Source organism: Populus nigra, chromosome 8 (genome assembly GCF_951802175.1).
Source record: "Populus nigra chromosome 8, ddPopNigr1.1, whole genome shotgun sequence".
NCBI lineage: Eukaryota > Viridiplantae > Streptophyta > Magnoliopsida > Malpighiales > Salicaceae > Populus > Populus nigra.
In genome coordinates, this window is record NC_084859.1 from 1,659,072 (window position 1) to 1,684,422 (window position 25,351).

The 25,351-nt window shown below is 33.7% G+C and overlaps 3 protein-coding genes and 1 long non-coding RNA gene across 5 annotated transcripts; 3 read left to right on the plus strand and 1 right to left on the minus strand.

The window, feature by feature from the left end:
- Positions 1-1,128: 1,128 nt before the first annotated feature.
- Positions 1,129-24,061, minus strand: LOC133701494 (uncharacterized). Of its 2 annotated transcripts, none has more exons than XR_009843585.1 (3): positions 23,190-24,061; positions 13,093-13,162; positions 1,129-1,257 (listed from the first exon to the last, which is right to left on the minus strand). It is a non-coding gene; the product is annotated as an uncharacterized LOC133701494 (long non-coding RNA). The 2 variants fall into 2 exon arrangements; XR_009843584.1 differs by lacking the exon at positions 23,190-24,061 and adding an exon at positions 13,286-14,212.
- LOC133700917 (uncharacterized) lies at positions 1,673-2,070 on the plus strand. Its single transcript, XM_062124648.1, has one exon. The coding sequence runs from the start codon at positions 1,673-1,675 to the stop codon at positions 2,030-2,032; it is 360 nt and encodes a 119-aa protein (XP_061980632.1). The 3' UTR covers positions 2,033-2,070.
- LOC133700859 (uncharacterized) lies at positions 11,617-12,104 on the plus strand. The gene has a single exon (XM_062124559.1). The coding sequence runs from the start codon at positions 11,617-11,619 to the stop codon at positions 11,974-11,976; it is 360 nt and encodes a 119-aa protein (XP_061980543.1). The 3' UTR covers positions 11,977-12,104.
- On the plus strand, positions 21,152-21,673 carry LOC133700523 (uncharacterized). Its single transcript, XM_062124087.1, has one exon. The coding sequence runs from the start codon at positions 21,167-21,169 to the stop codon at positions 21,524-21,526; it is 360 nt and encodes a 119-aa protein (XP_061980071.1). The 5' UTR covers positions 21,152-21,166; the 3' UTR covers positions 21,527-21,673.
- Positions 24,062-25,351: the final 1,290 nt, after the last annotated feature.

The window sequence follows — 25,351 nt, forward strand, 5'->3', positions numbered from 1 at the left end:
GTGTGGTGATTATTCAGGGCTGAAAGGACATTTTTCCAATATTCAGGGCCAAGGTCAGGAAGTATGGAGATCGATTGCTTGAAACCATTGAATCTACCATTAGGGAATACAATAAGGGAGACAGAAATAGTAGCCGTAGCAACGAAAGTACTGATTCAATAAAGAGGAGAAGAGATGCAAGGAAGGCTCTGAATAGGAACATGGAAGAAGATGATGAATTCACCAGAAGCACTGGTCGGTCAAAGAAAAGGACAGCGACAAGGCAGAACAAAGGTTCCGAGGTTCATAATTCTATGGAGCCTCTTAGCTGCAACCAGTTCCTAGACGAGGACCTGGATTTCAAAGATTCCTATCATGATCTGGAAGCTGATGCTTAGAAGTAAAGGATGATCAAAGATTCCGAGGTTCATAATTCTATGGAGCCTCTTAGCTGCAACCAGTTCCTAGACGATGACCTGGATTTCAAAGATTCCTATCATGATCTGGAAGCTGATGCTTAGAAGTAAAGGATGATCAAAGATTCCGAGGTTCAGCGGCTGGTGTTTCAAGATTCAGCCGTGTAAATTGTGAAACTAATTGTGATTGGATAGTAATTGTCTGTTTAATTAATGCACTGATTATTGTTTTAAAATAGAAAGTACAAATATAAATATAAAAAGAACAAACATGTTTCGGGTTAGAGAGATAAATACAAAATATAAAAATAAATGTGATTAAGGATAAATATGTTTTTTTTTCTTTCTAAACTATCTATCCTTTCTAATATCAATAGGAACCCTTTGGGAAAAATTAAGGGATAAAAACCCGCTGCCTGTGAAAAAGAAATCACATAGCCTCCGAGTCGAAACGTCGTTGCACGCCCACGGTGCTGACGCTCTCGGTCGATCGTACAGACATGATCCCGTGTGGCAAATTTCTTCAAAACCCTTTTAATTTATTATTTGGGCTACATGTATACAACACAGACACCGAAGCATTTCAAATCAGTCGAACTCGAAATCCAAACGCGATTACTCGATGCATGCTGCAGAGATCGAGCGTAATTCTAGCATTATTATATTATAAAAAATATACTGTTGACCTTGAATTAAAAATGACTTCACAGGCATGGAAGGACTTGCCCTGATCCAACAATATCGTGCACCTTGTTGCTTATTCGAACAAAAACCTAGCAGAAATCTCAAGAAAATGCAGGATGTAGCTCTCCCTCTCTGCGGACCTTATTGATGAAACTTTGGGTGGACTTAGAGCACATGCCTGCAATATCAAGAAACAACATTAATTTTCTAAAATCACAAGAGCCAACAGGATGGACTAGAACCGACTTTATCAAGTGTTTGGTTTTCTCAAGTTAGAACGAACGAGGTGCACGAGAGGCAATATGAGCGTACCTCCCGACTCATTTAGTCTTTGAAAAAGCGTAGTCATAAGCCTGAGTTTCTCTTGTTCTATCTACAAATAATCCATCAAGATTTAAATAACGCCATGCGAAATCGATCAAATGAACAAGATTTCCGAAATCTCTCGCTCGATGTCTTTCTACCGTGAATACACTAGCTAGCTAGTTTTGATTTATTATAAATGAACAAGCCTCACTGCAAGAAACCATATCAATCCAGCAGATAGCTTAAACATACCATTTCTCTCTTTTTTCACGACCCTTGAGAAAAAAATGCAGATCTTCAGCAAAGTGTTGACAGATACTGATGTCCGTGTTCGGTTCTCGTTCCCAACTCATTGCTTGCAGCATTTAGATTTTGCTGGAAATAATTATGTTGATTTGCATGTTAAAGATAGCTGTGGTGAGCTTCGAGTTATTCGTTGCCTGAAGAGAAATGGAGTTTATGACAAGCCAGTGCTTTCTGAGAGCTGGCTTAAATTTGTTGCTGATTATGGACTGAGAGTTGGTGACAAGGTTGTTCTTCATCGTGAGGATGACCATAACCTGGAGTCACAGTTCAGGATTGAAGCCAAGAGGAGTATCAAGCTGTTTGGTGAGGAGGATTGGGGTGAAGTGACAAGAGCTAACTAGCTATTATTTGCATGGAGCGCGGATGTTCGGCCATATCCAGATATATATAGAAGAACGAATTTCCCAAGTTTGGAGTTTTTTTGCGTGTAAATTTATGTATGTTTGAGTCTAATTAAATAAATATGTTGCTGTTCTTAGTTTCTTGAATATGTATTTAATTATATGTGATCAGATTCTGTTCTTAAGGTGTCATCGAGATATAAGTAAGCCTATTATTGCGGGTTTGAAAAGCGCGAAGAAGAAAGTTGGTTGCTATACAAAACTCCTGCTAAGGAACTAGAAGAAAGAAAGCGATTTGCCATTGCTGCAGCGAGATCTTAACTCTTTACATGTATCAAAAACAAGAACACCCAATATTCCAAGCCTTTGAAGAGGTCAATAACATGATTAAAACATATGCTCAAGTGATGCAAATATTTTTAAAGAAAAAAGAAAAAAATTGAGACTTTGATCATTGATCTGACTATATTCATTATAAAAACTACTTAAACATAAACTTGAAGCAAAATAAATACATTAAAACTAAATAAAAGCTTGAAGGAAACAGATTACCTGCAATACACAAAAGTTTCAAAACAATCCATGAAGTAGTATGAATCATCGAAGAAAATATACCATGATACTTAGAATTTAGTTTTCTTCATTTTGATTTATCAATAAAAAGTACAACCTTATACTATTCAAAAACACAAATCTTTATGCATCTTTAATCAATATATATTCACTTTTAGTATTTAGCTAAATAGAATGTTTGAAGTTCCTTATGATTCACTATAAATCAAAAAATATATATAAACAATAGAGGTAGCTCAGTTGATGTGCACATGAATAAGCAAACATAAGCTTTTAGGTTCAAGTCCAAATATACACAACACATAATTCCTAGTAATGGGCTTCTGAATTCTTTATTAATATGAATATAAATCGATACATAAAAATCATACTTGAACAACAAAACCCTAAACACCAAGCATGGTTGCTATAATTTCTTATAAAGTTACATCTCTTTACACAAAAACATGAGTGCATTGCTTTAATAAGATTAGCAACATCTAATTAACTAAGATAAATCATGCATTATAGTCACAAGCAGCTTGTTAGACTACCATTGTCTATCAAAAAGTAAGAGCAAAGAACAAGTGAAATTACCTTGTTGATTTGTGTTTGTGGTGCAAAGGGTGCAACATAGTTCCATTCATTTCAATGATGGTTTGAATTCCAAGCACACAAAATTATTATCGTAAAGGGCAATGCTTAAGCACCAGGCAAAAATGAAGCAAACTCATCAAACAAATCCTAGTGGTTCTGAAAAAAGAGTTAGAACCTATAAGATGGTGAGAAGAGAACAACTAAGAATATGGAAATATTTGTACAATAAAGTTTTTCATGAGAATACATTAAGAAACATAGTGTAAAAGGAAAAAAAAATATGTTTATTTTTCTCTTATCAAATTCCCCCATACTTATCTTTTGCACGTCCTCGGGAAAAATTTCAATTTTACTTTTCCAGTGTCAAAAATGAAGACAGCAGTTGTGGTTGTCTTGACAATAAAAAAGGAAGTGAAGGGGTTGTGAGCGTCTAGAAGTGAGTCTGGTGGAGGAGATGGTGTGTGGCATGATAGGCTAGTAATGGTCTCAAGGCCAGAAGAATGGGGTGTTGGTCGGTGATGATGAAGGAGATGATGGGAACGAATGGTTCTGAAAGGTTGGAGATTTGATGGTGGGTCTGGACAAGGAATGACTCTAGAGGTTAAGGTTTGTTTTTCTTGTGTGGGGGTTGGAGTTCTTGGTGCCAGTGTTGATGGCGTGAAGGAGAAAGAAAAGGAAGTGAGGGTGAATGTTGTGGTTAGGGAGAATGGTGGATGTTATGTAGATGGAGGCCTGTGGGTAGAGAATTAAGGGGGTCCATGGTTTGTACGGTTGACTCGGGAGGAAGAAGAAAGAAAGAAAAAAATGGGAAGGGCGGCGGCTAGGCTAAAAAAAAGGTTAGTTTTTTTTTAAGTTCCCCTAATTTCTGTCCCCTTTCAAGTGTATAACCATCACCTATTTATAGGTAAAAAAGTTATTTTTAATTGCTTGGTCCCCAAGCAAACTTGATGACCAAGCAACTTGAAAAACAAATTGGTCCCTCAACTTTTTTCTTTTCATATTTGGTTCCTTGCAAATTTTGATTTTTCTTATTTATTATATTTTGAATTTTTTTGAAAAAGAGTAACTTCAACATTGACTTAAAAAGAACCTTGACAACTGAACGCATAGGAAAAAGACGCTGCAGGTGACGCAAAGACATCAAAAACATATTTTTTGGGATTTTTATTGTTTTTTTTTGCTATTTTTGGTTTTTTTTCAAAAAAAATTCAAAAATTAGGTAAAACATTTTCTATCTAAAACCTTCTTAGTTTTTTTTCTTTAATTCACTAGCTCGTCTGAGTCTTCTGTATGTCAGGCCTCTACTCAAATGCAAGTGCAGTGCCCATCCCGGGCTGTCTACGCTGATTACTACTCTCGTTGTTCATCAAGCCTGACCTTGCCCCCAGGTGTGGTGTTTTTTGATTCATCATAAAGAAGTTTGAAATAATCATTCTGCTTTTTTTATTCTTGCAAGAACTGTCCTCTAATTGGTTGTGTGCATCCTGCCAACAAATCATTAAAAAGGTTTTCTAGTGTTAGCCTCATCTTAGATTGTTAATTAGTCATGATGTTGCCTTGAGTTGAACCACCATACTCTTCAAGCATATCAAACTTTATGGAATTGTTAAGTCATCTAGACATGCATAAAAGTTCATTGATGTATGCTCAATGTTCTTTTCTATAAATTCCTCTCAATCTATCTAATCAGATTATGGAAAGAAATGCATTGGCATCATCACCGATATTCCCTTTTATCACCCACATTCATGTGCTAAATGCCACTTGAATCAATGGTCTTCAAAACAGATTATTTTACAGTCAGTCTTTGTGGCATGTAGTTATCCAAATGCACCCATGCGATCAACATCTTTCAGATGTCATAACCATACTTCAGAGGGTAAACCAAGATTTCAGACATGAATATGCCTTTTAAGTGCATCGTTACTCTCAACTACCGCTAGAGTTCACTCAATCATAGTTTTTTGTGTCAATTTTAATATCCGATTTTGGGTATTATATTTGATGGTACGTGATGAGGTAACCTTCTGTGGATTTCAACTGGTAAGAGGTTTTGAGTAAAGATTCGAGATTCTGTCGAAAATTTATCTCTCTTGAGTATCTATTTTATCAGCATGCATAATAATTAGTAACTTAGTTCATGAAGCTACGACTTTTATGGAAAAGCTCTTCAAGTTTTGAGAGTGCCATTTATCGATTCAAATCGCTTACTTGATTAAAAAGGGCTTTTAAAAGCATGTAATGCAAGCTTATGGTTCATAACTAAGAAAGAAAGGGAAATTCATAGGCTCAAAAGTGTTTGAGGGTTTTAAAGACCTAGGATCATCATCAATTATTTATTAACTCTCTTTCTCTTGTTGTCTTTGTAGAAGAGAGTGACATGCCGTATATTTCATCAATAAATCTTGTTTCTTAAAACTGGATAGGAACTCTATCATAATCAAGCAATAATCATGCCTTACTCTTAACAAGATTTTTGATCAGTCAAAAACTTTCGGTGTTCTTAATTAAGGTCAAATGTTGACATATCATCATACCACTCTTTTCATTGTCAATCTTAAACTTAAAGAGAATACCAAAGCCATTGCCCATTTCTTATCTCCATGATACTCTTTTGTCTCAAATTTCAATTCAAAAGAAAGGTCAAGATTCTCGTCATTTCCTTATTTATATTTCACTATCTTTTAGAAGAATGACATATAACCATGTTTACCTAAACGATCAAAATTTTCTTAACAGGGGCTATAAAGCAAATCCAACTATTTATTTGATGGATAACCAATCTAAACATTTTGAAGACGGGAGAGGTTTTATTACAGATACCAAAGACATGTTCATGGTTGAATATATATATTTTTTTGTTTCTTTTCCTTTCATTTCCTTTCCTTTCCTTTTTTTTTGAACTCTCACCCTCGACATCGACTTTTGGCATTAGTTGTGCCCTTCCTCAATTAAAAATCTTTTTTGCTCTTTCCAGACTCGATAGGAATTTTTCCTACCTTTAGCTTTAACTTGCTTTTAAATGCGGGTGATTTTTTTTTTTGGCTTTCACATAGCTTTCCTCAAAGTTTTCTTGGATGCCCCTCCAGTCTAGGGCTTTTTCATTTTTAGCAATTTCTTAATCGATGGTATTCTATCAAATGATATACCTAAGATCAAAGATTGAAATTGACACAAAAAACCATAGAAAAAGCCATTTTAATCTTACAACGAGTCAATTTCTGTTTTCAAAATACAAGACAATCAAATGACTGCATATATTAAATGGCATGTGTTTGGTCTTTGACCAAAGAAGTTTGATTTTCAAAAATACTTAAAAAAACACTTCCATCTCTCTGATTTCATTTCAATAATTAGACTTGAAAAGACATGATCTTTGACATGTGAGAGTTGATTCCAGAAAAAGAAAGATTGTCAAACAAGAAGAGCATCGATCAAGTTTGCAAAATCCTCGACAGAAATGACAGTGACACTTCTTGATCATCCTTGAAAAGTTGAGCATTTAAGGGCAATACATTGTACCCTGGAAAGGAAATTAAACAATATTCATATCATCTAGGGGCAAAGAAAGAATCAAATGATGAGTTAGCAAAGTCCATCAAAGTTATGTTTAGCATTTGGCACTAACTAAAGCCTCTTGATGATAGATAGAAAAACGAGCATGTTCAGATCAACGTAAGGGTGATATTGTTCAAAGATAGTCCATGGTTTAGCAAACTCCAGTAGCATTTGAGAGCAACGCTGCACTTGAAGGACATCTTCATCTGGGTTTACCCTCTGAAACATGGCTACGAATCCTGGCAGATGTTATTGCACAATTGAATTTAAATAAATATCGTAAGGATGCATACCACTAAGGCTGACTATGGGACCATCTGTTTTGAAGCTCAAGGTGCACTTCACCGCATGAATATAAGTGATAAAATGAACATCATTGATAATGCCAATGCATTTCTTTTCATAATCTGATTAGATTAGCTGAGAGGAATCCATTGAGAAGAACACTAAACATACAACAAAAAACCTTTTACCGCATGCTATGAGATGCATGTTTGGATGACTTGATAGTTCCTTGACGGTTCCATGATAACATATACTTAAAGAGTATTGTTTCAACTAAAGGCAAGTTTGTGGCTAATTAACAATTTATGATGGGTGTTGGCAAGATGGACACAACTAATCAAAGAAGAATTTTTGAGAGAATCCATAAGATGAATGATTGGTTAAGCTCCTTCATGATGAACCCATCAACATCGCACTTGGGGGCATGGTCATGCTTGATAAACAATGAAATTAGTAATCGTCGTAGATAGCTTATGATGGACACTATACTTACATTTGAGTAAAGGGCTAGCACACAAATGAGCTTGTCAATCAGAAGAATAAAAAAGGCTTTGGATATCAAACAAAGGCACCCTATGATAATGGAACATCAAAAGAGGGGGGCTATATTTCAAACGAGGTAAGGATGCATGCATGTCATATGACCTAGTCCAAAAAAAAAAAAGAAAAATACATTTTGGCCGACACCAGCCTAACACTCTTCTAGGTCGATGCTGGCCTAACACCTTTGGACCAACCTCGACCTAATTTCTTTTGAGCCGATCTCGACCTAACAAGGATGGGCTCAGCCCATATATTTGGGCTAGCCCATCCCAATATATATTATTATATTATAATATTATATATTAAACAAAAAAATACAACAAAAAAATTCAAAAATCCTTTCAAAAAAATTTATGATTTTCTCGTAGAATATTCTATCAATTTTGATTAATATTGGATTGTATTTTTATACTATAAAGATACAAATCCGGTATTAAAATACTCGTTTTTTTCAGAAATGTTTTTTTTTTAAATTATATAAAAAACTATCTTATTTTCATACATACAACCAAGTTTCTAAAAAATATAGAAATTTTCATATCATATTTTCATACAACAAAAATTAAAAAAAATATGTATTAGTATGTATTTTTTGTTTTAATAACCAGTTTATTAAATGCATGAGAGCAGTCTAAAATTTCAAAAAATACAAAAAAATATTTTATTTTCTTTTAATATTTGGGATTACAAATTTATATGTATGAGGTATTCCTAATATTAAATAAGAGTTAGTTCTTCTTTTGTTGATGTTAGAATGGTTAGGTTTTATCCAAAAAGATAAGGATCTCCTTACTAAGGAGGACTTTTCTTAAACCTTTTCACCAATTATTAGAAAATACAATAACACCTTAGCATATATCAGACAATTATACAATACAACTTAATTTATGTAGGGTGTATTTGGGGTGCTAATACCTTCCCTTTACACAACCAGTCCTCGTACCATATCTCTGTGACTAGTTAGGGTTCCTAGTAACCAAAATACTAGGTGGAGACTCTCATTTTCTCTTCCACTGATAAAAGACAAGAAATCCTAGTCTACCCATTTCTCGATTACTCAGATACAAGAGTGGACGCATTCACCGTGATGCTGCACCACTTGCGACATTAAGCTATAGACAGACCACTACTTAGGAACCCATTAAAATCTTAAAACCACTTTTAGTCCACACAATACAACTTACCTCATGTAGGGTGTCCCAGGAGTGTTAATACCTTCCCTAGCTACAACCAGTTCCTTACCCTTAAAATTTCTGATAAGACCAGTATACCCAGGTTTCCTAGTGACACTGAAGCAAATAACTAGGTGGTGACTCTCATACCTCTCGACGCAAATAACTGCAGATTTTTTGGTCCATTAAATGATGAAATATATCACTTGCTAGATTTTCAGCAAGTGATATATACAATGTTGTTTTACACATTATTAATTATGGTGTAGCATAATTATGAGATTCCTATTGCATTAAAGCATTGTTCCTAAAATATTGTTGGTTGATGCCCTTTTAAATATAAGATATTTATTAGAATTGTTGACATTGATACATATTATGTTCTTTCCTTTATGAAATGAAGCAGTTGTTATAAGACATGTACACTGAACTGACCTGCGTGAGAATTCTATATGGAAAGATTACCAATGTCTATGGAAAGGCTCACGTGATGGTTGTGTAAGTGATCTTTAAACTTGAGATCACTAAGTTATCTTATATAAAAAATGTTATGCTTTGATCCTATTACATGTTATCTTAATCGAGGTAATAAAAGGGTAAACATTGAGTATAACATGAACTATATGAAAGTATTTGAGTGATCAAGGGAGGATTCATTACCCTAGGTGAATTAGATAAAATATTTCATATGTTCTCAAATAGTATTGACTGAGAAATCCTTGGCCAAGGTGGAAAGAGATTTGAAAAAAGTTTTACATCTTATTCAAACGATCAATGACTATTATGTAGAGAACAAACATAAATTGATATGATAGACATGCTTCATGTTTTAATGCTAAATCAGAATATTATTGATGAAAGGATATTAATTACACTGCAAAACCAGTCACTCAAGGATTAAATCAAACCACTAATGACTTTTCTAATATTTAGGGGATCATGACATGTTGTTAGACGATGCACTTGATCTTTAAATATAAATTAATCATTATTAAATTGATAATAAATTAAATTATTTAATTTATTTAATTATATTTAATTAAAATTAAAATTTATATTTGGATCAACATATTAGAAACCTAATGGGTTACACACATTAAGAACCAATAGTAAAAAATTAAAGTGGTATAATTTAATTAGGTATGTCTTAATTAAAATATATTTTAGATATTAAGGACTGGAATATAATTAATATAAATATTATATTTTTAGACTTAGAAAAATCAAGAAAGGACTCGATTAAGTTAATTTTGAAAATTATCCTGAATTAATATGTAGATATTATTGAAGGAAAAAATTAAAATGTTTCAGGGTTTTAAAAGCATGTGGGCAACATGGGTACAGTGCCCTAGTGGTGGCACATGGAAGAAGAAGAAGGGGAGATAGAGATAGTTTTAGGGTTTTGGGATATTTTACATCTTTGCCCCTTTCCTTTTGTGTTATGACCATATGGTTTATTTTAATATAAAATACCCTTTTACCCTCCTCTTTATGCCTTTTTTAACCCCTCAAATAAAATTTTGATTTTATTTTAATTGAAACCCAAATTAAATTAATTATAGAATTATTTTTCGTAATATGATTATAATTTAATTAAAATTGTTTTTAATTAAATAAAATTTGGATTTTATACCTTATATTATTTTAATTAAATTATTTTGATTTATGGATAAATTAGATACAATCTTAACCCACTAAAAAGATTTAAATGAGATTTCTCGAATTTAATGAGAGATTTCCTCTACAATAAGAAAGAACAAGGATAAGAAACCGCTGCCTGTCAAAAAGAAATCACATAGCCTCCTCCGAGTAGAAACGTCATTGCACGCCCACAGTTCAAGTATGATCCCGTGTGGCAAATTTTTTCAAAGCCTCTTGATTTATTCTTTGGGCTACATGCACACAACACAGAAATCAGTCGAACTCGAAATCCAAAAGCGATTACTCGATGCATGCTGCAGAGATCGTGCTCCTTGTTGCTTATTCGAACAAAAACTATAGTGTGGACCCAGAATTGAAAATGACTTCAAATTTTGGACAGGCATGGAAGGACTTGCCCTTCAACGATATCGTGCACCTTGTTGCTTATTTGAACAAAAACCTCGCAGAAATCTCAAGAAAATGCAGGATGTAGCTCTCCCTCTGCGGAAAATGCAAGATCAAGAACCAGCTTTATCTAAAATCACAAGAGCCAATATAATAATGGGAAGGATGGCCTAGGTAAAATACGGTTAACTGATAGCAAATCTTATGCAATGTATTAAATAAATCTCCATTTTCATTTTCAAGTTACACACTGTAAAAATTATTGGGAAGAATGGGAATAATAACTCCATAAACATGTAATTATTTCTTTTTTTAATGCTCAATATTATACTGATCAAATTATAAGTGAAGTGAAGAGTGATAGCCTCATCTCTTAAGAGGGGATATTGTCCCGAGTTCTCCCAAAGCTAGCCAGCTTAAGATGAATAAGACTTTTTAAAATATTTAAGAAATATATTTTTATTATTATTTATGTATGTGAGGGGGTAATTTTCATTTCATAAAATATAATAAAAAAATATATCTTACTTATTTTTATAGTTTTGTTATTAAGTGGGGGCTATAGTTCACTAAACACCTAAACAAGCATGCAAGATCAAGAACCGACTTTATCAAGTGTTTGGTTTTCGCAAGTTAGAACGAACGAGGTGCGATATCGATCAAATGAACAAGATTTTCGGAATCTCTCGCTCAATGTCTTTCTGTGAATACAGTAGCTAGCTAGTTTTGATTTATTATAAATGAACAAGCCTCACTGCAAGAAACCATATCAATCCACCAGATAGCTTAAACATAACCATTTCTCTCTTTTTTCACGACCCTTGAGAAAAAATGCAGATCTTCAGCAAAGTGTTGAGAGATACTGATGTCCGTGTTCGGTTCTCGTTCCCAACTCATTGCTTAGAGCATTTAGATTTTGCTGGAAATAATTATGTTGATTTGCTTGTCAAAGATAGCTATGGTGAGCTTCGAGTTATTCGTTGCCTGAAGAGGAAAGAAGATTATGACAAGCCAGTGCTTTCTAAGGGCTGGCGTCAATTTGTTGCTGATTATGGACTGAGAGTTGGTGACAAGGTTGTTCTTCATCGTGAGGATGACCATAACCTGGGGTCACAGTTCAGGATTGAAGCTAAGAGGAGAATCAATCTGTTTGGTGAGGAGGTTTGGGGTGAAGTGACAAGAGCTAACTAGCTATTATTTGCATGGAGCGTGGATGTTCGGCCAGATCCAGATATATATAGAAGAATGAATTTCCTAAGTTTGGTGTTTTTTTGTGTGTAAATTTATGTATGTTTGAGTCTAATTGAATAAATATGTTGCTGTTCTTAGTCACTTGAATATGTATTACGTGCATGTAATTCTCAGCAATAATGGATTTAATTAATTATATATAGAAGAATGTTGCTGTTCTTAGTTTCTTCAGGTTTTTACATTTCCAGGTTTTTCAATTTTGTTGGTTTTTTTCATTTTATTTTGTGCGCTTTTCAAGTGTCTGAAAATAAAAATTTAGCTTTATAATTTATTTAGAAAGTTTAGAAAGGCCTTGAAGCATTTTTATAATTTTGTTTTGAAATTTCATCTTTTTATGCTTCTTTTTTAGATCGGATTTTTTTTAATTTTATTATTTAATAATAGGTTTATTGAGAATTGAACCGCATAATTTGTTTTATTTGAGATTATTATAATCTCATAACTCGAGTCATAGATTTGAAAAGTTAATCTAGGTCGATCTTATATGTTGTCGTTTTAATATTTTTTTTTTAAATATATAATTTTACAGACTATATTTTTATCAATCATCCAAATTGTTTTTAAACTTATTAAATTGATTGAGTTATATTGGTTGAACTCTAATTTTTTTATTAATGTTTGAAATTTGAATTGTATAATTTAAATTGAGGTTATACATTTCTTTAAGTTAAAATTATAATGGTTGAATTAATATTTTAAATTATATATATAAAAACAATACACTCTTAAAATAATATATTAAAATGCAGTGAAACTAAAACATTTTATTTGAATTGAAAAAACAGAACGCTAACTGGAACGGATTTGTTTAAACAGAGCAATTGTAACATGGACTCCACCATTAGCCTGTGAACTCAAGATTCCAACTTCCCCTTTCCTTCCTAGTTTATGTGAAGTTTGCTTACTCATTCACATCAGAGGACAGTTTTCTTTTCTTTATTTTTCTTTTGTAAAGAAGTTTGAAGCATCAAGAAACTAGCTCAGTATTGATATTGAGAGTAATTCAATAAAGAAGCACTCAAACCATATCATACATAACTGAGAAGAGAAACTTACTTCGTTCCTCCTCCTCTTTTGGTAAGCCCAGATGGAGGGATTCGCAGAAGGCATCAAAATTGCCCCAAACCTGTAGCAAAACGCAAAGAAAGTTGGTTGGCATACAATACTCCTGCTATGGAAATTGAAGAAAGAAAGCGATTTGGCATCGCTGCAGCAGCTAGAGAGATCTTGAAAGAGATGCTTAGCCTACCTCTTTACATTTATCAAAAACAAGAACACCCAATATTCCAAGCCTGGTTCACATCCAAGATATTGAAGAGGTCAATGCAGACGAGAGTGTTGAGGTCAACAGCCAAGTCTCCATGATTTGCTTATTAATTGGATCCTCAAAAACAAAGAGCAAATACCATGAGAATATTCGAAAGCAATAATTGAAGGGGCTTAAGCAAAGATGCCGTTCATATATATTAAGAGATTAGGTAAAAAGAATGGGGAACTACCTGGAACGTAGGACGAGATTGCGTTTGAAGGAAAAGAAGCGGTATTATTTTGACTCACAATCTTGGAACAAGTACAAATAAGTCCTTCTCCTTTATAGTCTGGCTAATCTACCCCCAAGCTTTGTCTTGCCTTGGCCTTTTGCCCTCTCTCACACTGCAGGTATAAATCATGCTCGTCTTCTGTTTTCGCAGATACCAAACCCCAGCACTTATATTTGGAATACCATGATTAGAGGCTACTCTGAAGCCAAAATGGGCTATAGTGGCTTCTTGTTTTTCTGCCAAATGCTTCAGAATGGCGCTGAAATGGACTGTAGGAGCTTTGTTCTTGCGCTCAAAGCGTGCGAGCAGTTTTTGAGAGTTTTAGGAGGGAAATCAGTTCATTGTGGTATTCGAAAGATGGGTTTTGTTTATGCTATGTTGTTTCAAGATGGGTTGGCTCGTTTTTATGATCTGCGTGGTTGTTTGGGTTTTGCTTGACACTTGTTTGATGGAATTCCTGCTAGAGATGGATTTTCTGTCTATGACTGATGGGTATTCTAAGCGTAACTGTTGGGATGAGACTGGAAGCTATTTGACTCGATGTCAGTGGAGGGCAATGTAGAGCCAGAAGAGGTCACTATGATAGCCGCTCGTTCAGCTTGCTCGCAGAAGGGGGGTTTGAGATTAGGGAAGAGTTTTCACGAATAAGTAAAACTAGAAATGTAAATCACCATGAATGAGATTTTCACAGTTAAATCAGGTTGTGCTCTCATTGATGATATTTGGCATCCAGCATCTAAGAATTTTGGTACTTTACTCTGGCAAAGTATATTTGCTCCTAGAATTAAGATGATTATGTGGTTGTTGTTGCAGGGTAGTTTGAGTATTAAGGGATTTCTTGCCTACAGAAAAATTATTAGTTATACGGAAATTGAGACCATTGATCACCTTTTTATTCATTGCTATGTTACTTAGAGGTTCTAGAATCTTTTTATGCAATGGATTGGGTATGCTGAAGACTATTCAGCTTTTTTTACAGGAATGGAATCATTTGTTACATGGCTTAATTAGTTGCTGAAGGTTGAGAATATTTTCAAAACATGAAAAGAAATTATTTATATATGAATCATTAAGGTTTGATCTTGATTTAAATATAAATCAACTCAAAATTTTATGAAAATTCAATAGCTAAAAAATGAAATTCAAATTTAATAATCAAGAAAGAAATTGAAAATAAGAAAAAGGACATAAAGAACGGATCACAAGAGGACATATTAAGGCTCTGTTTTCGACACCTCCTTTATATTTAGAAAGATCTCAAAGCGAGATGATTGTAATTACACCTGGAATAACACCAAACAAGGTCGTAATTAACCCCAAACAAAACACCTAACTAATTACAACCTCGTTTGGTGGACTTCCAAGGTGTGACTGAATTGTATCGTCAAGAACTTTCTAACGGTACCAGATGTGTAAAAAACAAAGCTCCGGTGTGTCCCCGGTTACTCATTCCTTCTTTACTTTGTTTCTGTTGTAAATAATGGATACTATTTCAAAAGGTGTTTATCTAGTGTTTATATAGTGAACTCTGATATAGGTATAGCGACCTCGATAGGCACAGGACCTTTAGGTTTGACAATCATGCTAAACCCAAAGAAATATGAGTTTGGCGAACATGCTAGATTCAAAATACTTGCGTTTGGCTATCATGTCAGGCCCAAGGTAATATGGATCTGGCGAACATGCCAGATCCAAAATACTTGGGTTTGACAATCAACCTAACCCAAGGCAAACATGTTAGCACTCTATAAATACCATGCGCTCTTACAAGGTGCTAAAAAAACCGTGGTATTATTTTTCTGTGTTTGCAAGGCTTGTTGGTATTTCCTTTCTATCTTGGTCGTTGTTTTCGTAACCCTTATCTTTAGACGAGGAACTTGTTGGATCTTGGAGGATAGCCTTGTGTTGAGGAAATATCCTTAAGGACAGTGTATGTACACGCCTCAAGTTATAGTTTGTTTATGTTCGATGTATCTAGTTTTTACACTAATCTTAAGGATATTTTATTAACATGGACGAGAACACTACTGCCGACAACGTTGTTGCCCTAAACAATGTTGTTGTTGAGAACTCAGCTGCTGCCATCTCTCATGTCACCAGCTCTGCTGTTGTTGCCGCTATATCATTAGCTAAACCATTTCTCGTGTTTTACCGTAGACGACATTGTTCACTTTTTTTTTAGGTTTGCTATAAATTTAAGGGGGGGGATATTAAACCCAGTTGAATTCATGGTCTGCGTTTACCCTAAATAAACTAAAGCATATGGGGTAAACGATATGCAGATGCACTGCTCACCCCCTCACGTTTTATTATGGACGACACTAGTTTTGTTTTTTTTTAAGGTTTTGCTATAAATTTAAAGGGAAAATGTGTGAGGTGAACATCGTGCAACTGCATTATTCACCCCTTTATGTTTTACTATGGACGACATTGTTTACTTTTTTTATGTTTACTATAAATTTAAGGGGAAAAAAATATTAAACCTGGTTGAGCTCATGGTCCGGGTTCACCCCTCAAGTTTTACTATGGACGACATTGTTCAATTTTTTTTTGTTTAGGAAAAAATATTTTCTTTTTTTTTGGTTTCTATTTTTTTAAATTAATCTTAGTTTTATTTTTATTTTTATTTTTATTTAGATTAATATTCTTTCTCTCTTTTATGCTTTTCAGAAAGCTTATTTGAAATGACAATTATATTTTAATTATGCATTTAATATTTTATTCAGAAGGTATTCCTTATGAATCTATATTTTTTAATCTTTTATATACATGAACTTTAATTTTGAAAATAAAAAGATATTTATTTTCAAATAATATTTCTAATATGTGCAACCTTGCATATTATTTTTTACCTTTTATTTTATTCAATTAATTTAATGTGTGTGTCTATTTTTATTATCATTTAATTGAATAAAACAATTATTTTAATTAACAAATTTAGTAAACACAGCCGCGTAAATGTCACGTCTTGCAAAATTAAATATTTTAATCTACACTTATCTCTCGAGTTTTTCAGTATTTATTTTTAGTCATCGTTTATGGTTTTTTTTCACTTATTAAGACATACAGTTCTCATTGTTTTGATTGTATGTATGTATAATTTTTTTTTTATTTTCACTTGGAATTTTTTTAAATACAAAAAAGTATTGAAAAAGTCTATATATAAATTTTTTTGTTATCTAGTATAAACTAAAAGAGGTGGTGCTTTTATTGTGCACTATCTTGTAAAATACTATTCATTTCAATAGCATTTTTTTTGTCTTTTTTTTCTTCTAAATATATATTTTTTTCTAATTTTATACTTCAATATTTTATTTATTGAAAATTAGGTTTTATGATTTATTGTGGTTTGCTTTATACGTGGTTAGCTCGATCTTGTAACCCATGTCACGGGTTTAGCGGGTTGACTCCAATTTTATTTGTCTTTTTTAATTGACATTTTTTTTTCAATTTCATCATTCAACATTAGGTTGATTGGAAATTAGGTTTCATGATTTATTTTGGTTTGCTTGATATAAGATTATCTCGGTCTCATTACTTGAGTCGCGGGTTTGACGGGTTAACTTTGTTAATTCGAGTTTTTATTGATTTTTTTTATTGGAATTTTTTCTATTTCATCCTTCACATTTAGTTGATTATGAATTAGGCCTCATTAATTATTTTGGTTTGCTTTCTATGAGGTTATCTCGGTCTTATGCTCGGGTCATGTGTTTCGTGGGTTAACCCGGATAAACTCTTATTGTTTTGTTGTATCCTATTTTGAAATTTAATTTTCTTTATTTTCAACCTTTAACAATGAGCTTATTGAAAATTAGGCTTCATAATTTTTTTTATTTGCTTTTAACAGGGCTATCACAGTCTCATGACCTTGATCGCGAGTTTGACAGATTAATTCAGTTTGACTCAGGTCTTTTTTTTTATTTACTTTCTATGAGATTATCCTGAATTTTTTTTTCTAATTTCATACATCAATACTTAGTTTATTGGAGATTATGATTCATAATTTATTGTGGTTTGCTTTATACATAGTTAGCTCGAACTTATAACCTGTGTTGCAGGTTTGGCGGGTTACCTCGAGTTTGTTTTATCTCTTTTTAATTGACAATGTTTTTTCAATTTAATCATTCAACATTAAGTTGACAGGGAATTAGACTTCATGATTTATTTTGGTTTATTTTTTATGAGGTTCTCTCGGCCTCATGACTCGAGTCGCGAGTTTGGCGAGTTAACCATGTTGACTTGAGTTTTTTTTTAACTTTTTCATTGCAATTTTTATATTTCATGATTCGGCATTGGTTTGATTGTGAACTAGGCTTCATGATTTATTTGGTTTTGCTATCTATGAAGTTATCCAGTCTTATGCTCGGGTCACGCGTTTTGTGAGTTAACCCAGGTAGACTCAAGTTGTTTCATTGTGTTTTATTTTGAAATTTATTTTTTTTCATTTTCAATGTTTAACAATGAGTTTATTAAAAATTAAGCTTCATAATTTATTTTGATTTTTTTAATAGGGTTATCACAATATCATGACCTTGGTCGCAGGTTCGACATATTAATCCGGGTTAAATTAAGTAATTTTTTTGTCTACTTTTCATGAGGTTATCTTGATATGATAACTCAGATCACAGGTTTGGCAGGCTAACCTAGATAATTTTTTTTATTTTTTAATTAATTGTTTTCATTTACATTCTTCAACAACGAGTTGATTAGGATTTGAGCTTCGTGGTTTATTTCGATTTACTTTTTATAGGGTTATCATGGTCTCATAATCTAGGTTGTGGATTTGATAGGTTAACCTGGGTTAGCCCGAATCAATTCAATATGTTGTCCTTCTAATACTATTTTTTATTCAAAAAAAGATGTTGTCATGAATTTTTATTAATCAAGCAACGTTATTACAGGTTGTTTGAGGTTACTTATATCCATCAGGTGGATCAGGTCACATCGGCTCAACCTCCACGCAGTTTTAAAAAAAAATGTACTTGAAAAATATTAGCAATGTCTGGATGTTTCTTTTGTATGCTAAAAAAAATTGATCTGACCCGAGACGTAGAGCAAGTCAACGATCTAGTCTATCAACAAAAACTAATGGAGAGAAATCATTGTTCCTCTCCTTGAACGCTACTATTTAAGTGTTGTTCATTGGAAAGAATGTGGCTTGTGCCACACCGAGGGTCGGACCAAACTTTTTCCAACACTAAAAAAGGATATTCAAGTGATGGTAATCTGAGACAACCAGGTTAAATTAACTAAAACGCAGTTTGATATATGAGACCGAAAGGACTAGTAAAAAGAAAAAAAAAATTAGAAAGTTCAAGGCCTAATAACCTTAGCTCGGGTAACTTGACAAACCAACAACCCATGATATGATTTTGGGATTAAAAAAAAAAGAATTTCAAAAGGATGACCTAGTAAAAAAAACCAAAGTTTGATGAAAAAAAAGTCAAAAAAACTTGATTCAATGCTGGTTAACTTACCAACCCGCTATCGAAATAACCAAACAATAAGAAAAGTGAAAAAATAAAAAAGCTCAAGGGCAAATAATTTAATGTAAAATGATGAAATTGAAAAAAAAAAGTCATAAAAAAATTCAAGGGAAAAAAATCCTAGTCAACCTGGGTTAACTTAACTAACCCATCACACACGACATGAGATATTGATGGAAAAAAAATTAGACCTCCAAAAAAGGGCTAGGCAAAAAAGGTCTAAGTTAAATAAAAAAACATTGTGAACAAAAAAGGAAGTTGACCCTAGTTAACTTGATCAACCCACTCTTGAAATAATGAAATAGAAAGAGAAGCAAGAAAATAACAAAGCTTTGGGCAAATAATTTAATGCAAAATGATAAAATTAAAAATTAAAAACAAAGACATATAAATATTAGGGAACAACGAGTCAACTCGGGTTACCTCGACTGACCCGCCACTCGCGGCATGAGATCAGGATGAAAAAAATTAGACTTCAAAAAGAAGGACCTAGCGAAAAAGACCGAAGTTAAATAAAAAGATATCGAGTAACAAAATGCAAGATAACTCGGGTTAACTTGATTAACATGTACTCGGGATAACCCAAAATAAAAAAAAAAGTGAAAAAATCACTTAGCTGAAGGACCAATAATTTAACACCAAAGTATAAAATTGTTAAAAAAAATTCATTTTCATAAAAAAATCAAGAGGAGAAAACATGAGGCAATCATGGTTAACTTGACTAATCTATTACCCGAAATATGAGATCAAGATAACTCAATAAAAAAAAAAGAGTAAAACAATGAAGTTAAGGGTTTAATAGCCAAAAGTCAAAGATAAATTAAAAAAAAAATTCAATAAAAACCTGCCATGTTGGGAGATAATTATAAAAAATTAACAAAGTAAAATATTCAAGAGAATGATCATAGCATTAACGGTGAAGCACTTCCAGAAGGAAGTCAAGAGTGAGTTAGAAGGTTTCAGCAGTTGCGTTTGAAGCTTAAGATGGCCAACAACTGGGCTGGTGTTTCAAGATTCAACCGTGTAAATTGTAAAACTAATTGTGATTGGATAGTAATTGTCCGTCTAATTAATGCACTGATTATTGTTTTTAAAATAGAAAGTTGAAATATAAATATAAATATAAAACGAACAAACATGTTTCGGATTACAAGATAAGTATGTTTTTTTTTTTTGGTGTCTAAACTATCTATCCTCGGAGTAAACGTCATTGCACGCCCCTAGTGCTGACGGTCTCGGTCGATGGCACAGACACCATTTATTCTTTGGGCTACCGAGCATTTCAAATCATTCGAACTCGAAATCCAAACGCGATTACTCGATGCATGCTGAGGAGATCGAGCGTAATTCTAGCATTATTATATTATAAAAAATATATCGTGGAGCTTGAATTGAAAATGACTTTAAATTTGGACAGGCATGGAAGGATTTGCCCTTCAACAATATCGTGCACCTTGTTGCTTATTCGAACAAAAACTTCGCAGAAATCTCAAGAAAATGCAGGATGTAGCTCTCCCTCTCTGTGGACCTTATTGATCAAACTTTGGGTGGACTTAGAGCACATGCCAGCAATATCAAGAAACAACATTTTCTAAAATCACAAGTGCCAAAAATAATGGGAAGGATGGGCTAGGTAAAATACAATTAACTGATAACAAACCTTATTTATTCTTGTAGTTTTTTTATTAAATGGGGTCCTTGGCCATTGCCCATGTTGCCCAAAATGCTCTAGCTCACTAAACACTTAGACAAGCATGCAAGATCTTCAGCAAGTGTTTGGTTTTCGCAAGTTAGAACGAACGAGGTGCACGAGAGGCAATACGAGCGTACCTCCCGACTCATTTAGTCTTTGAAAAAGCGTAGTCATATGCCTGCGTTTCTCTTGTTCTATCTACAAATAATCCATCAAGATTTAAATAACGCCATGCGAAATCGATCAAATGAACAAGATTTCCGAAATCTCTCGCTCGATGTCTTTCTACCATGAATACACTAGCTAGCTAGTATAAATTAGCAAGCTCCTTGCAAGAAACCATATCAATCCAGCTGCAGATAGCTTAAACATAACCATTTCTCTCTTTTTTCACGACCCTTGAGAAAAAAATGCAGATCTTCAGCAAAGTGTTGAGAGATACTGATGTCCATGTTCGGTTCTCGTTCCCAACTCATTGCTTAGAGCATTTAGATTTTGCTGGAAATAATTATGTTGATTTGTATGTTAAAGATAGCTGTGGTGAGCTTCGAGTTATTCGTTGCCTGAAGAGAAATGGAGTTTATGACAAGCCAGTGCTTTCTATGGGCTGGCTTAAATTTGCTGCTGATTATGGACTGAGAGTTGGTGACAAGGTTGTTCTTCATCGTGAGGATGACCAGAACCTGGGGTCACAGTTCATGATTGAAGCTAAGAGGAGAATCATGCTGCTTGGTGAGGAGGCTTGGGGTGATGTGACAAGAGCTAACTAGCTATTATTTGGATGTTCGGCCATATCCAGATATATATAGAAGAATGAATTTATGTATGTGTTTATGTTTGAGTGTTTGTAGTGATCATAATCAATGTTATCTGCGTCAGTCGAATTAAATAAATAGAAGAATGAATTCCGTTTCCAACAGTTTTTTTTTTCCACGTTTTTCAATTTTGTTGGTTTTTTATTTTTATTTTTTCTATTTTGTGCGCATTTCAAGTGTCTGAAAACGAGGATTTCCATTGATTTGATGGATAAATAAATTGAAATGGATAAAAAAGAAATATAGTTCTTTAAATCATGGGAACTAACACATGCATTGGTGATGCTATGAAACAAATATCGATTGATTCATATCCATCAATAACATATCGTAATAAAATTATGTTTCTAAAACTTCGATGACATTTTGGAGATTTTTGGAAACTCTGGTATTTATAAAACTTTCAACCGATAAAATAAAATGGGATATCTAAAAATTAAAAGAGGGGTAATACTTTTTTTAAAAAAAAAGATATTGTCTGGTTTTACGATATTAATCATATCTCTTACTTTAATCATTTTGATCATTGGATAAGACTGAAATTTTACAAGTAGTCTCCTCACATATTGTAATTTCTGAAGTTAAATTAAAGTTTGGAAAGGCCTTACAAAATTGCAAATAGCATTTTTATAATTTTATTTTGAAAGGTCATCTTTTTGTGTCCCTTTTAAATTGATTTTTTTTTAATTTTATCATTTAACAATAGATTTATTGAGAATTGAACTGCATAATTTATTTTGATTAGCTTTGTTTGAGGTTATTATAGTCTCATGATCTGAGTCAAGGATTTGAAAAGTTAACTTAGGTTGACCCGGGTCGATCTAATATGTTGTCGTCTCAATATTTTTAAAAAAAATATATCATCTTGAATTTTTTTAGTCAAATTATTTCTTATTAATTATCCAAGTTGTATTTAGATTCATCGAATTGATTAGTTCATACCCGTTTAACTCTAACTTTTTTTTTATTAGAGTTAGAAAATTTAAATTGAGGTTATATGTGGATTCGAGTTGAAATGACATTTGTTGAATTAATATTTTGAATTATATATATATATATATATATATATACACTAAAACATTTAGTTTTAATTGAAAAAACAGAACGAAAACCGGACTGAAGCAATTGTAACATGGACTCCACCATTAGCCTGTGAACTCAAGAGTCCAACTTCCTCTGTCCTTCCTAGTTTATGTGTAGTTTGCTTACTCATTCACATGTCCTTAAAAACTTTTAGAGGTATTACGGATTGGTTTTGTGATGTCTCAAGAGTTTTTTTTTGTTTCTTTTGTAAAGAAGTTTGAAGCAAGCAACCATCAAGAAACTAGCTCAGTATTGAATTGAAACATGTCTAGTCCTTCAAAATTCACAGAATGTAATGGGAATAGTGAGAATAATTCAATAAAGAAGCACTGAAACAAAACCCCATGATTGGCATCAAGATAAGTCCAGATGGAGGGATTCACAAAAGGCATCAAAATTGGCCCAAACCTGGAGCAAAACGCAAAGAAATGAAGTTGGTAGCTATACAAAACTCCTGCTTAGGAACTGGAAGAAAGAAAGCGATTTGGCATCGCTGCAGCAGCTAGAGAGATCTTCAAAGAGATGCTTAGCTTACCTCTTTACATGTATCAAAAACAAGAACACCCAATATTCCAAGCCTGGTTCACATCCAAGAGATTGAAGAGGTCAATGCTTCGGTCAATGCAGACGAGAGTGTTGAGGTCAACAGCCAAGTCTCCATGATTTGCTTATTAATTGGATCCTCAACAACAAAGAGCAATACCATGAGAATATTCGAAAGCAATAATTGAAGGAGCTTAAGCAAAGATGCCATTCATATATATTAAGAGATTAGGTAAAAAGATTCCCTAGAACGTAGGACGAGATTGCGTTTGAAGGGAAAGAAGCGGTATTATTTTGACTCACAATCTTCGAACAAGTACAAATAAGTCCTTCTCCTTTATAGTCTGGCTAATCTACCCCCATGCTTTCTTTCCATGTTAGTCTTGCCTTGGCCTTTTGCCCTCTCTCACACTGCAGAGATAAATCATGCTCGTCTTCTGTTTTCGCAGATACAAAACCCTAGTACTTATATTTGGAATACCATGATTAGAGGCTACTCTGAAGCCAAAATGGGCCATAGTGGCTTCTTGTTTTTCTGCCAAATGGTTCCAAATGGCGCTGAAATGGACTGTGGGAGCTTTGTTCTTGCGCTCAAAGCGTGCGGCGAGCAGTATTTGAGAGTTTTAGGAAGGAAATCAGTTCATTGTGGTATTCGAAAGATGGGTTTTGTTTCTGCTATGTTGTTTCAAGATGGGTTGGCTCGTTTTTAGGATCTGCTGCGTGGTTGTTTGGGTTTTGCTTGACACTTGTTTGATGGAATTCCCGCTAGAGATGGACTTTGTGTCTATGACTGATGGGTATTCTAAGCGTAACTGTTGGGATGAGACCTGGAAGCTTTTTGACTCGATGTCAGTGGAAGGCAATGTAGAGCCAGAAGAGGTCACTATGATAGCCGCTCGTTCAGCGTGCTCGCAGAAGGGGGGGTTTGAGATTAGGGAAGAGTTTTCACGAATATGTATAACTAGAAACGTAAATCACTATGTATGTGAAATGTGGCTGATTGGATTCTGCAAGAGGGATCTTTGATACCATGGGAGTTAGAGATGTTTTCTCTTGGACGAGCATGTTAATGGGTATGCTAAAAGCGGTGAGCTAGAGCTGGCAAGGATGTCGTTTAATGAGATGCCGGAGAGGAATGTGGTTTCCTGGAGTGCCATGATTGCTGGGAAACCACCCAAAGGAAGCTTTAGAATGTTTGAAGTTCCTCATGAGTTACTAAAAGTCAAAATACATGTATAAACAATAAAGGTAGCTCAATTGATGTGCACATGAATAAGCAAGCATAAGCTTTTAGGTTCGAGTCCAAATATACACAATGCATAATTCCTAGTAATGGGCTTGTGAATTCTTTATTATTATGAATATAAATCGATACATAAAAATCATACTTAAACAACAAAACTCTAAACACCAAGCATGGTTGCTATAATTTCTTATAAAGTTACATCTCTTCACATAAAAACATGAGTGCATTGCTTTAATATGATTAGCAACATCTAATTAACTAAGATAAATCATGCATTATAGTCACAAGCAGCTTGTTAAACCACCATTCTCTATCAAAAAGTAAGAGCAAAGAACAAGTGAAATTACCTTGTTGATTTGTGTTTGTCGTGCAAAGGGTGCAACATAGTTCCATTCATTTCAATGTTGGTTCAAATTCCAAGCACACAAAATTGTAATTGTAAAGGGCAATGCTTAAGTACCCGGTAAAAATGAAACAAACTCATCAAACAAATCCGAAAGAGTTAAAACCTATAAGATGGTGAGAAGAGAACAACTAAGAATACGGAAATATTTGTACAATAAAGTTTTACATTAGAATACATTAAAAAGCATAGTGTAAAAGGAAAAAAACATGTGTATTTTTCTCTTATCAAATTCCCCCACACTTATCTTTTGCACGTCCTTGGGCAAAATTTCAATTTTACTTTTCTTGAAATTTGTCAAAAATAGAGACGACAGCTATGGTTGTCTTGGCAACAGATAAGGAAGTGAGGGGGGCTGTGGGCGTTTAGAAGTGAGTCTGGTGGAGGAGATGGTGTGTGGCCTAATAGGCTAGTAATGGTCTCAAGGCCGGAAGAATGGGGTGTTGGTCGGCGACGATGAAGAAGATGATGGGAACAGATGGTTCTAAAAGGCCGGAGATTTGAT